Source organism: Siniperca chuatsi, linkage group LG1 (assembly GCF_020085105.1).
Source record: "Siniperca chuatsi isolate FFG_IHB_CAS linkage group LG1, ASM2008510v1, whole genome shotgun sequence".
Taxonomy (NCBI): domain Eukaryota; kingdom Metazoa; phylum Chordata; class Actinopteri; order Centrarchiformes; family Sinipercidae; genus Siniperca; species Siniperca chuatsi.
This window is the reverse complement of record NC_058042.1, coordinates 19,091,905-19,106,073: the sequence shown is the minus strand read 5'-3', so window position 1 is coordinate 19,106,073 and position 14,169 is coordinate 19,091,905. Positions and strand designations below refer to the sequence as shown.

The window sequence follows — 14,169 nt, the reverse complement described above, 5'->3', positions numbered from 1 at the left end:
TATTTCAATGTAAGGAAAGGAAAAAAACATTTCCCTGAAAAGTGAACGCACACAGATGTGCATGCTTACAGCCCACCACTGGAGTAGGAGGGAACTGGGCGGGTCCCAGCATTAGGATGGCCAAGACATCCAGCTTCCAATGCGCTGATGGCAACAGATAAGTAAAAAGTGAGCTCCTCGGACGCACGACAACACACCAACTGAAGTGGAAAGCGGCTCCTGTTCTGCTCCTTATCCCATTTCGGACGCTGCGTACAAGGCGGTACGGCTTCAGACTGCTGCAGGACTGAATCAAAAGGAAGAAGTCAGAGTTAAGAAGACAGGCTCGCCTTTGGCTTGTGCGTTAAGTTTGCCTACGGTTCTTTTTTTTGGGGGGGGGCTCTTTATGTCAGCGAATTAGTATCCAACGTTGTAGTGTTTATAGGTGGAAAGGTGGAAAGCAATCATTTTCGTTTGCCATCTCGAAGACTAAATTTAACTAATGACGGCAGAGGTCCAGCAGCCCCCAGCGCAGACTCCTGCCCAGAGCAGCCCGATGTCTGCTCCGGAGAAGCCGCACGGACAGACTGCGGTGATGGAAACCGCCTCCTCCACTACGAAAACCAAAAAGACAAACGCAGGGATCCGCAGACCAGAGAAACCCCCATATTCATACATAGCTTTAATAGTCATGGCTATCCAGAGCTCACCAACCAAGCGCCTGACGCTCAGTGAAATTTACCAATTCCTACAGAGCCGCTTCCCGTTTTTCAGGGGCTCATACCAGGGATGGAAGAACTCCGTGCGTCACAACTTGTCCCTGAACGAGTGCTTCATCAAGCTGCCCAAGGGCCTCGGCCGGCCAGGGAAGGGCCACTACTGGACTATCGACCCGGCTAGTGAGTTTATGTTCGAGGAAGGCTCCTTCAGAAGGAGACCCAGGGGTTTTAGGCGCAAGTGCCAGGCGCTGAAGCCCATGTACAGCATGATGAACGGCCTGGGATTCAACCACATCCCTGAGTCCTACAACTTCCAGGGGAGCGGCGGGGGCCTCTCCTGTCCGCCCAACAGCTTGTCTCTGGACAGTGGGATTGGGATGATGAATGGACACTTGGCAGGTAACATGGAGGGGATGGGTCTGTCCGGGCACACCATGTCACATTTGTCGGCCAACAGTGGACATTCCTACATGGGAAGTTGTACAGGATCCAATGGGAGTGATTATCCCCACCACGACAATTCCGCCTCCCCTCTGCTCACCAGCGGAGGAGTCATGGAGCCTCACCCTGTCTACTCGAGCTCTGCCTCGGCGTGGGCTCCGGCCCCCTCGGCCTCGCTGAATAACGGGGCCTCCTACATAAAACAGCAGCCTCTGTCTCCTTGTAACCCAGGTGCCAACCCGCTGCAGCCAAGCTTGCCCACACATTCACTAGACCAACCTTACCTGCACCAGAACGGGCACAGCACTACAGATTTACAAGGTAAGTTCAATTGTACTGTTTCACCTTTGATGTATCTAGGCAAAGTGTAACATGTTAAACGTAAAACATGTAAAACGGCAGCGGAATTTATGAAGAAAACCTGTAGAAAAAGTTAACTCATAGGAAAAAATATGATGCAGGAATATTTACAAACATCAAACCATTTAATTACTAGAGGGTCTAAATAATATTTTCTACGAAGGGTCAAGCATGGTGGTTGACATATTTTAATGGTCTTATGCCAAACGTCGGCCTAATGGAAATATTGAGCAGCCTAACATTACCTCATTTGAATATCGCTGTATTTATTTTGCTGTCACTAAACACAGGCTTATCTCTGTACAAAATGGAAGATATAATAATGCTATTACGGAAAATGATGCAACTAAACGAAACCACGTCTTTTCTCCCACGAAAATTAAGCTTCGTCATGTCCTGCTCCCAATTAGAATACAGAACTCCAAAATAAAACCCAGATAACAGGGTTTTCAAACTCGCATGCTTTCAGTTTCTGGAACTGGTAAAAAAAAAAAGAAGAAGAAGAAGAAGAAGAAGAAACAAAGGAGGCACGATAGGGCAGGGAGAGACTGCCGGGACAGTTTAGAGTCGTGCCAATCTCCGGGCAAGAAAAACAAGCGCGGTTAGGACCAGCCTGCCTTGCCCCGAGGCCCTGCAGTCCTCCGGGACTGGCGTGCAAGAGGGCCACTGTCAATTAGCCCTGCCAGCCCGCCTCCCCTATTGACAATCTTAATCGTGCTTGCTAAATGGACTTCGGGTCTATGAGGAATATGTGGAGTGAAGCTCTACATCTGGCATCTACAAATTAAACACAGAATGTATCTTAAAATATAATTATTAGGCTAATTTTTGAGAAATTGTTCGATATAAGCCTCCTTTCACAAAAAAAATATATAGTAGAACAGGTGTGGAAAAACACAAGTTTGATTTAACATAGTTGTTTAAAGTTACCACAACTAATATTAATCTATTATTATTATTATTATTAGACATTTTCATTACTAAAATATTAGAAAATCAAAGCCAAGGCTATGGTTGCTCTAAGATAAAATGTCCATCGTGGATAATTGACAATTAATGGTTAAAGCCTACAGAAAGTATTTACATAAATGTTATAATCATTCTATTATGATTATTATTATTATTATTAGAGCTTCAAACAACGTTCTTAGAAATTGCCTCATTAAACCTACTTGTGACATTACAGATCTCAATTGTTTTTAATCCATATTTTAAAATACCCTTTCGCAGGTATTCCTCGGTACCATTCACAGTCTCCAAGCATGTGTGACCGAAAAGAGTTCGTCTTCTCGTTCAACGCCATGACGTCCTCGGCGATGCACTCACCGAGCAGCGGCTCGTACTACCACCACCAACAGGTCGCCTACCAGGACATCAAGCCCTGCGTCATGTGATGCCTCCAAGGACAATGTGCAGACCAGAGGACGGTGTCACACACTTGAGCCATGCAGCAGAGTGAACAGAAATGAGAACAAACGAGTAAATAACCACTGAGAGACAGGGAGGCCTGCCCCGGCCCTGGAGAGTGCTCACTGCTTCAAGTAGACCGGACTACTTTTCTGTACTGTTCTACACAGCGACAAAGACATGGAGACAGGCCAATCACAAAGCAACCACATAATAATAATAATATATAATAATAAAATTAAAAAAACTTTTTCATGCCATCAACATCGACCAGCGGGGTAAAGACTGGCTGTATGAAACCCTGCTGCTGTTTGGTACTTAGTCCTGCAGAGCGGATGACTACCACTTCACACTTTTGTTAATGTTTATTCTTCTTGTTAAAGTAGGCCAATGTAAAAATGCGCACGTCCATTTCCTCCGTCTGCAGTTTTTACTTTTCTTTTCTTTGACAAATTAGACTGAGGCTCTTTGGGGTTTTTTTGGATACCAGCGTTGAAATTTGAAATGAACAATTATGGACATCACATATATATGTCCATGTATACTGTGTAAAAAATGATGAAGGCACTTTTTGAATAGCCTATAAGCGCAACTTTTTATTTATTCTGTATGCCTACATATTTTAATTAGGCGAATTGGCCAAGGAGATATATGCTTTATTGGCAATATTTGTCAGGACGCTTGTTATTTGTTTTAAAATGAAAATTGAGGATATATTGTAAGCACTGTTATGTCGTTTGTGTTAGATATATGTAGACCATTACTTTCAGCACTGTATACTGTATTGTTAGAAAAATTAGCAAGGGTCCATCAATGAGGGCTAATCTTTAGGCTATATTACAACAAATCATTTGTAAGAAATAAAATATATCTGTCGGGCTGTTTAAGCCTATTTCCACAAAAAACAAGACACATTTCGATTTCATTACACACGCATACTTCATGGCAAATGTTGTGGGACACTGCAAACAACTATCCCACCAAAACTGTTAGTCGATGTAGATCTCAAGTCGGTGATCATTATTACACAATCAACCCAAAATTGGCAGAGAGAGGTAATTTCTGCTTTTTCCTGAAACAGCACAATGTTTATAATAATTCGACAGGATTCGTACATAAACGTAGACTTAACAATTAATTAATCAACCAAATTAAAAAAGGAGGGTAAACTGAGTTCATGTGGGTTTAATCTACTAAATCTTTGGTGATACTGAAGCCAAAAACGTGTAGCACAATACGGACATAAGGCCCACACTATAGTACCACAGTAGTCCTACAGAAAAATGTTATAGGGATATTACCAGTGGTGTCTTGTTATAATGCAGTTCATGATTGAGGCCAAAGTCTGAAAGTTTAACCAGCGTAGCAGTCTGTTTTGGAGCAGATCATGTCTGTTATTGTAAACTGACATTAAATGAAAAAACCTGATTTTCAAAACAAAACAATTATTAATTTACTATAGATCTAGAATAAATGGTTTTTTAGAGTCAATCGTATTACACCCTCTAACGAGAGTGTAAGCAGGAATTAAGGCGTAACAAATCAGAGGCAAAGATCTCACAGGGTGAAAACCTGCAGCTCTACCGTTGCTCTGGTACATTTACAGTTGTTTTGCTCTAAAGCATTTTGTCCAAAGGATGTGTCTGCTGAATAGCTCAGGGGTGTCCAAGATGCATACATTACAACACTACACAAAGAATGGGCTTTAAGAAAATAAAAATCCCAAACTAACAATTTTTAAAGAGAAAGGAAGAAAAAAAAAATATATATATATATAGGGATGCTGTGTGTGCGAAAGCTTTGTTTCTCCTCTTAAAAACACTCTAAACAGGGAATAAGATGCAACGAAACGTGCACACAAATAAAGAATAAGTGAATGTCTAAACACACCATTGAAATACATATCCACTAGTTCTATAGCAAAATATTACTGTAGCCACATGAGCCAAATTTTCCTAAATAATCTTCATTGGATTCCTTATTATTTGTTGATTATAGCAGTTGCAAAATTCACAATTGTTAGTTTTACCAGCTGGCTGCATATTAAGGCCACTGCAAGTAATATTAATTTGAACGGGCACAAATAAGAAAGTTAAGACATCTTTAAGGATTTTAGATTCTTTTAGTTTCAGTTACAGATAAGTCTGTGGTGTTAAAATCATAACAGGTGCTCCTAATGTAGAAAACCATGGTGGGCAGAAATCTATTTTGTGAGCATCCACGTAGTTCACTCAGTCAGAGCAGATAAAGTAACTGAATTGTAATTTAAGATGTCTTCTCCTGAAGTTTATTCTGTAAGTAATGCTGTTGAGGCGAGTGCATACATCTGTATTTCAGGCCGTAGCATGCTGTGTTTTAATATTTGTGTAGTTTTGAAATCTCACAACATGACCACTGACTGAACCCCAGTAAAATGAGCATGCCATGGAGCACAGAGGTAGCAGGCTCAACAGCAGTGGAACAACGCATTAACCAACTGATGACATTTGCCGAGGTTCAGTGCTCTGGTGGGGCTGAGGGACTGAGATGGAGCTCCACAGCTGTTCCCTCGCCAGGCCTGGATGACAGCTCCATAAAAAGCCTGAGGTCTGCTCTGTGCTGACAGACATGCTGTGTGCTTGTGTCTCAGTACAATCAGGACACTTGTCTGGCACTGACAGACACGAGAGTTATCAGTTACCAGGTAATAGTCTGCGGAAACACAGAGAGATGCAGTTAAAACATTACATGGCACAAGATGCAGGTTATTAGGTGCTTAAGTCTGGATGAGTGGCTTGCATGTGTATGATACTATGATAGTATTTCAGTTTGTTCTGTTTGAAAGCCAACCAATACTACTGCAGATGGAGCCATTTTCGAAACAAGGCAACAGTGAATGGTCACTCTATATGATGCATGTTACCCATCAAGAAAACACTAACTGGATGCAACTTTAACAATTTAAAGTTTAAAGGTTGACCTTCATATATAAATATTTGTTTTTTATTTGTGAAATTTATCAGCCCTCCAAGTTTTGTCAAAATCTGATCAGTGGTCTGAGAAATCATGCTTAAGTTTTGCCCCTTAATTACTCTTCAGTAGAAGAATCTGTCATTTGTAAGGTTAGTTGGAGGGGGTAACACACTTTGTTACAACTGGACTACAACAATGTAGGAGTTGGGGATTTTCAAAGTTTGCAGTCTGATGTCCAAAAAAAGCACAATCACAGTAATTTCTTAAATGCTGCAAAACAATGTGAAGATGAACACCTCAACCCTCACATATTTGTCACGTAAGATACTGCACGGTGTTGTTAAAAAAGACACTAAGCCGAAACCAGTACGGTCAAACGCTTTAGTAGAGAATGTGATAATGTTACAAACAGATGCATTAACACTAGAACAGTTCATGGTAGCATATCTTATCTGTTTAATGGTGAGAATGGCTTCATACTCAAACTGACCTAACCAGACAGGATGCCATGAATGTCATTTTTATCATTAAAAGGTACAAATATCACTGTTTAAATGTACAATGTCTATTTCCAAAAATTCTGAAAAAAACCTTAGCAAGTAGAAAGCACAGTAAACAAGTAGAAATCAAAAAGCATAGCTCCAACGAGGCTGCACAAACTAAATGCGTTATCTTTAAATAAAATAGGTTTAGATGTTTATAATCTGCATCTAGATCCAGATCTTTGTCAAAACACACTAACAGGCAATCATGTTGATTTTTAAAGAATACCTACATCCTGGGTTATGTGCATTGATGAATTGTGCAAATTTTCAACAGACATCATGACTGAATTATGCATTATTTAAATGCATCTTATTGCTGTAGTCTGCAATCAAAATGGCATAACAATTCGCTAATATGTTCACGTCTTTTAAATGTGGTTGAAACTGCACAATATGCTCAAGATTTATGGCAATTTAGGTCAAATGGGCGACATCTACTTCACAATTTGGCAATGGAAGATGAAACAAATAATGCTTTTAGGGTCATTCAAATGTTACAGATTTTGTGAAGATTGGATGAAATTTGTAGAAGCCGTGGAAAATGTGTTTTGCAAAAATATTCAAAACAGTGTAACATCTGTGTGGTCAAACATTGGTGTGGCTTATATGGATATTAAGACCAATGAATATTTCACTTTAATACTAGGCTTAGGGTCTTATGGGTCAGGAATCATCAGGATTGCATAAAGTGAATAATGACCACATGGCGGTGCTATCTGCAACAAAACCTAACTAGTTCTTCTTTGGCCCATGGCCTTAAATAAATGTTTTAGAGATAACCAACAGGCAGACAAATAAGTCTAAACATGACCTTGTTGGAGGAAGTAATTAAAAAGTTGGTTGTGGAAATAAGATTTACTTAACACTTTTTTTTTAAAATAACACTTGTATTTTAACAAAGACTGTACATGCAGTCTATAGTTTGAAAGGACATTAACTGTAACTGTCTATAGAGTTACTCATAGAAGCACCTTCAAGGAATGAAGGCGCTGGGGACACACAGACCACAGGGGTGTGTGTGAATAAACAAGGCACATAGATGTATTGTTAATATTGTGAAATGGTACGTAAGTACTTTTCTAGTGAAATGCTTTATGATCCTGGGATTTAGCAATTGCATATTTTATTCACATTTTGTTAAGCTCATTAGCCTTAGCAGTCACTTTAGAAGTCTAAAAGGTTCATATAACTGAGGTCAACTTGTAATAAATCCAGAAATATTACAAAAAAAAATCTCTTCTTAAGGCATTTAACGTTGCTCCACAATTAATGCTTATTGGGCTGCGTTTTGCCTGTTGCTATCACTGCTCAGTCATTTCATTGGTGTCACTCTCAGTATCTGCTGGTGCTGATTTAGATTTCGGAGCTGTTGATGGTCTTGGTCTTCTATTGGACTGCCCGGACCTCTTGCCTCCCCGCTGGCTCTTAGCCAGCTCAGCCTGCAGACTGTGACCATTCAGACTGAGACCCTGCAAAGCCTCCAGGGCCTGCTCTGCAGCCTCAGGGTCGCTGTAGTCCAGGAAGGCCCTGTGTTGAGCTCCCTGCCAGGTAAGCCTCAGTGGGGCGGCCTCCCTCTCTCTGAGAGCAGTTTTCAGCTCACTAACACGCAGCCCAGCAGGGATTCCCCCCAGGTAAACTGTGGTCACACTCAGAGGGAGCTTACGTTGAGACATGACTTCACTTCCACCCTCCTCTGGGTCCTTCTCCTTCATGTTCCCTCCACTTCTACCCTTTCCTCTCTCATTGATTTCTCCCTCTTTACCTCTGCCGCCATCTCCTCTGCTTTCCTTCCTCACTCTAGCTGGACGCTGTCTGGCTTTCTGTTCTGACTCTGCTCTTTTCTCCTGTTTGGATTCTCCCTCAGCATCCTGCTGTGTGTTCTGCCTTGGCCTTCGTCTGGTTTGCCTTCTGGGTTGGCCGGTCTGCAGACCGGGCTCTGCTGCAGGAGGTGCCGCCCCTAGTGTTACATCCTTTCCAGCCTGTTCCTCCAGAGCACGCAGCGTCTTCAGGATGGGGATCTTCTCCAGCTTTTCTGTGTCCAGCTGAAGACACAAAACCAGACAGGCTCAGTAAGGCTAAAAGGGGAGGGGTGTCACACAGCAAAAAAATAGCTCTGCTCTGAGCCAATGCACCACACCTACAGATGAGTTTAATTAATAACAAAGTGAAAGCTGACAAATTAATTGGTATTATTCCATCATGCTCACAGCCCATGCTATAGTAATAACTATCTTTATAGCAGCAGGACATTTCACTTCCCAAGCAGTTAAAAATAAAGACTGCACTCTTGATTTGTTGGGCATTTAAGTGTCTTGGCAGCCTTTGATGCTAAGCAGTCCAGTGAAGGATATACAGGGCTATTGTTTTTACACTGGCCTGCTTGACCTGTCGTTCCTCTGCCCCTGCAGAGCCAAGCTGGCTGGGCAGAGGAGCCTTTGATGATCAGACATGGCCTTCCTGCCAGTGAGGTCACTGGGTCCTGTTTACTTACAAGCGTGTCTTAAGGAACCCAGAGGTTACACACAAACCTTTCACATGTTAAGAAGTTTGTCCCCATAATGTCTAATTAAAGACAAATTATCAGGTGGAAAAACACACCACTTTTCTTCCAGTGGCAGTAAATCAGAAGCAGTTTAAGGTCCAGACTCAAATCTAAGTGCGATTATAAAATGATACACATGCAGTTAATTAATCATTGTTTTTTTTGGCTGTTTTCCTCCCAATGTTTTTCAGTCTTTTGTGTTTATAGCTGGTTGTTATGTGTCTTACGAGTATACTGTATATACTCACTGTATGTACTGTATATAAAAACAAAAATTATTCATTTTATTTTTATTATTACTGATTAAATGATTGAACAGAAAATAAGAAAAAAGAGTAATACTGTGACAATTATCATAGCACAGAGAAATTAAAAGATACAGAAGCAGACTGAATATGAGTCCTCTGATGAGGTGTGGTGTCATTACACGTCCATAAGAGGGCAGTGTCGCTAAGCAGAGAGGCTAAATATTATATTAGGCACTCAAGACAGAGCATCTCTGTACAATAAGCTTATATCTGTTCCAGTTAAAGAGTCATAAAGATTTGTAGTCCGATTATGTGTGTAAGAAGCAGGCTACAGCTAAAATGTTACAGCACAAACAAAACATTTTATTCTAACTGGGATGAAATTTGTTTTAACGTTCAACACAAAATTGTGTTAATTTTGATGAATTGGATGCATACTGTCTGATTCTGTAAATATTATCTTATTTTAACATATGTTTTTTGTTCATCAACTGGTTAAATGACAAGTTGAACCATCATATTATGTAGGTAATGCTTATTTTCTCAGTCTGAAGTAGACCCCCCTTGCCTCCATACTGTTTCTCATTAAATTGACGCATTTCATGACTGATCCATTTTAAGATTAAAACATTACACAAGGACTGAATCACTATTGGGTTGCTTTTAGCTATTATTGAAATGGTTGCAGTGATGTTTTCTATGCTCCCCCCCATTTTCTTGATGCAATATTTTTAAACCCCCAACAAAAGACAGGAAGAGACATTTAAGTCTGGCGTACTGTATGTCTGTATTGTGGACCTGCAGTAGCACTAGACACAGCAAAGAAAAGTTCTCTTAATTTACCTTAGTCCAGATGATTCCGTGTGGCTTGGGAATCTGGCAATCTATTTTAATAACCCTGGTGGGTGTGAGGATGTAGTCCACAGTCAGGTCATGACTTTCTACTAACTCTTCTGGAATGTCCACCACCTGAAAGCACAAATACCCCAATTATTATACTTTGTTTAAAATCATATTTACATGTTAAAATTATTACTTTTGCTAGTTACAACTTCTAAAATATGAGCGTACTCACATTGGTGTAAGTTGAGGACCTTTGGAATTTGTGTCAGGCACTTATTTTTGACATTTTACACAGTACATGGCAAACTGCTGAATTGAAAAAATATACATGATAATTGAAAATTAATTTTATCTCACTACTGTGGATACAGCAAGTAACACTTGACAAGTGACATTTTTACAGCTATGATAAAGTGAGTCAAAGTGCAGATAGCTTTATGTAAATAATAATTTCACCTCTACTAGGCAAGATAAAGAAAACAATCAACTTCCATGACACAACATGTCAGAACTGATGAATAAGTAAACTAACCTGGCAGTCATGGACAATAGTAACCACCACAGTAGACTCGTTCACAGCTCCCATTGAGACCATCATGCCATACTCCAGGTCAGCAAAGCCCTCTCCTTTTCCAATCCGAAACCCTGCAAGAGAAGACAGGAGCCATAATCAGAATCAGAAATACTTTATTGATCCCTGAGGGGAAACTCTTTTGTTACAGCAGCTCACTATCATGTCAGTGCACACAGAAACAGAAGTACTAAGCAAAAAATATAATACACTATAATACAGGTCAAATAAATTAAGTACCAAGTGGGTATAAGTATAAAATAAGTGTGAAGTATAAAGTGGGTTTACCGAACTTTTTTTTTTTTTAAAGGCAGGTTTTGCACAGTCCACACTCCATCTTTGGTGCAGCATTTTCTTGCTTGGAATATATCATAGATCCACTTCATGTGTATAAAACCAGAAATAACCAGCATCTGCATCACATTCAGCATTTTTTTTTAAAATACTGATTTTAATCTAAAAAACTGCACTGAATTATAACACACTGACATGTTGAGGGCAGCTGTAGTAATGTTTTCAATAAAAAAAAAATAACCTAATGAAACGTAGACTGATGGTAACATGTATGGACCCTGTGCAGAAACGCTTTATGAGAACCATGTGGTATCATACACTTAGAGCCATTTGGAAATGTAACCATTATGGTAAACATGTCTGTTTCACCAGAGCACTGCATCAGCTATCTCAGGCATTTTGAAAATGAGGATCAAAATGCATTGAGAGTGATGGGACAATTTACATGGAGGGCAAAACACAGCAGAACCCACAAGGAGCAAAATGGATCTGATTATGCACATCTGTCCCCATTCTCATTTCTGTTCTTCTTCAAATCTCCCTGACTTGGTGTCCTGGTGCCTCAGTGAGCTAAAACACATGCAATGATCACAAAACAATATTTAATATGACTCAAGACCTTTGTCACATGACACCTCCTTTCAGTCTCCTGTAATTTTCCACAGCATAATAAACAATTCTTATAGGATATCATTTCTAATCTTCAAAGTACTGGTTTAGCAGAGTCGGTATCTAATAACAGACAGAGTCTTGGTCACAGAGTCAAATGTTGCTGTCTCCAGACACTGCGACGTTCATTACACTGCACAATACATACGTACAGGATATAATAACATACTGATGATTTTGCTGCTTACCAGTCGTTAGTACATAATTAGAAATAAATCATTTGTTTGTTCTCCAAATCAGCAACAACACAGGCCACACAAGTGGCTTTAACTACTGTTTGTTTATGGGTGAGGGTGGTTTTCATTAGATTTGATATACTTTACTGGTGAAATTGGTCTTTGGTTCACAGCACTGTCAATCAACCATAACTATAAAAAACACCAGAAAATTGCTAATTTGCAATATCTTTAGGCTCTCAGTATGCAACTGAATTGGTATCAAGTGGTAAATCGTTGGTGGAAATGCCAACTAACAGTTACCTTTCTCTGAGACCGCCACAGAGCCAACCACCACCAGATCTACCTTCACCTTTGCATCCAGTCCAACGGGCACACTGAAGTCTTTCACGCCCTGAAGGAAGACGTTCAGAAGACAGGAAGAGAAAAGAAAATGGGAATAGGTTAAATGTTGTGGGCTTATGAATCATAATGAAATTCTGGGTGAAAATGTTAATGATTTGAAAATATGTAAAATCAACAAGTTCAAACCTGAGAGGAAGAGCATATGCGTAGCTGTTCTTTGCTGGCCCCTTGGGGAGGAATAATATTATTGAAAAGGCCGGTGCGAAGACGAGGAGTTGGGACCAATAAAGTTTTCTGCGCCTGTAAAGATTATTCCACAAATTAGCCACCAGACATTTACAGTTATTAGATGCAAAGCATTGATGTGCCTGAAATGAGGATGTAACACAGAAACGTACAATCTTATTTAGCAAGTTCTGGAGTCTAATAGAGGATTGTAAGCCTTTAATAATTCTAATTTAAACCCCCACATGTAGGTCAAATTGACATGGTTACAAAATAGACAAGCTTGAGACACTCTTGTTCTTGGTGGGTTTTTTTCACAGTGCAGTGCTACCTCTAGCACTGCCAGCCGGGCACCCTCCAGAGGTTTATCAGGATCCACTTTCACCTCAGCTATCTGGGCGAACACCTGCAGCTCAGACACCCTGGCACAGGCTGTGAAAGCACCCTGGTTGAAAGAAAAGGAGGGCGTAAGGGTTGATGATAGTTTGATGATAGCAACTTACTTCCAGAGTGACAAAGCGTGCCTGCTGCTGGGGTCTGTCTGGGTTTACTTTGACTGTCTGGCTGGACTTGAACTCCTGCAGGTTTGCAAGCCTGTTGCATGCTTGAATTGCACCCTGGTCAATATATACACAGTAAAGGAGACGCATAGATTCACAGACAGGACAGCCATTAATCATTCAAAAAATTCAAGAACATCAGTCAAGTGCTGCTGTGCAAACCTGATACCCTGATGTAATTACGGTATTAATAATTTTACCTATAGAGGCATTTACTTCCTTAAACAACTGTTATATACAGTCATTTAATGTGTTAATTTACTTTCCCAACATACAGAACACAACATGGTGACTTGAATGAGTGTGTAGATTGCCATCTCTGTCATTTGTTTTTCTCAATGGAAAAGCAAAATATTAAAGTGGACGTCTGGTTTTCTAGTTTGTCATATCATAATTAGCTCTGTGTGTTAAATGACTGTTTTATTATCTTGTTTGTACTCATATTTGTAATATATACTATCACCACGTTTACTGCCCCCAAAAAAAGACAGTAACAAGTCACAGTGAGTAGACCACCCTGTATGAATAAAACTTGAATGAAAGAAAAGGCTGATCAGGGCAACCATGTCGACACCGTATATTTGAGTTAACAGCTGCAAATACATAGCAACACTGTGTTGGTCCTGAACTGCTCCTTCTGAATTGCTTTAACCTGCCTTGAAATTGGGGATTCTGTTGTGAACAGGCCTTGGGAAGTTGGCCAGATTATTTTCTTCGATGTAGTCCCAAACTTTCTGACGGATGTCCCATTTCGATGCTCCTGGAAACAAAAGGGAATAAAGTGAAGCAGGACGACGCAACGTTAGCTAGCCAACCGTTTACAACTGCTCCACATTCACTTTGAGCGACTAAAAAGACGTCACGAACATTTAACTTACCAACATTTATTAGTATAACGGTCTCCATTATGTTACTGGTGACACAGACTAGTCGCTCCTACTACGGAACAGGCTTTATGGCCCATTCAAAGTGAAGCAAGACGAAGCAACGTTACCCAAACGTTTACAACTGCTCCGCATTCGCATGCGTCGACATTCATTTTTAACGACAAAACAAACGTCACGAACATTTAACCTACCAGGATTTATCTCTATGACAGGCTCCATTGTGTTCTTGGTGATACAAATTAGTCTCTTCTACAACACTCGGTTACGTTAACGTTACACGCAGTAAATACTTACACGTGAGATATGTAACATAATACTGAAAGAACAGCTGCGTGTCAGTGTTTATCATTGCTACGGTGGCTCAGGAAGGTCAATCTTAACAAAACGCGAAACCGAAAGCGTCACA

At 40.3% G+C, this 14,169-nt stretch overlaps 2 protein-coding genes across 5 annotated transcripts; one reads left to right on the top strand and one right to left on the bottom strand.

Annotated features, from left to right (window-relative positions):
- Positions 1 to 139: 139 nt before the first annotated feature.
- On the top strand, positions 140 to 5,597 carry foxf1 (forkhead box F1). Its single transcript, XM_044208024.1, has 2 exons — positions 140 to 1,460; positions 2,730 to 5,597. The coding sequence occupies exons 1-2, from the start codon at positions 482 to 484 to the stop codon at positions 2,891 to 2,893; spliced, it is 1,143 nt and encodes a 380-aa protein (XP_044063959.1). The 5' UTR covers positions 140 to 481; the 3' UTR covers positions 2,894 to 5,597.
- A 628-nt stretch (positions 5,598 to 6,225) lies between these two features.
- mthfsd (methenyltetrahydrofolate synthetase domain containing) lies at positions 6,226 to 14,121 on the bottom strand. Of its 4 annotated transcripts, none has more exons than XM_044207911.1 (9): positions 13,955 to 14,096; positions 13,755 to 13,827; positions 13,533 to 13,636; positions 12,820 to 12,933; positions 12,278 to 12,391; positions 12,050 to 12,140; positions 10,569 to 10,681; positions 10,037 to 10,162; positions 6,226 to 8,445 (listed from the first exon to the last, which is right to left on the bottom strand). In XM_044207911.1, the coding sequence occupies exons 2-9, from the start codon at positions 13,780 to 13,782 to the stop codon at positions 7,705 to 7,707; spliced, it is 1,431 nt and encodes a 476-aa protein (XP_044063846.1). In that variant the 5' UTR covers positions 13,783 to 13,827; positions 13,955 to 14,096; the 3' UTR covers positions 6,226 to 7,704. The 4 variants fall into 4 exon arrangements, with proteins under 4 accessions (XP_044063846.1, XP_044063856.1, XP_044063837.1 ...); XM_044207921.1 differs by lacking the exon at positions 12,820 to 12,933 and adding an exon at positions 12,648 to 12,761; XM_044207902.1 differs by lacking the exon at positions 13,755 to 13,827 and having other exon boundaries at positions 13,955 to 14,121.
- Between the last annotated feature and the right edge of the window lie 48 nt (positions 14,122 to 14,169).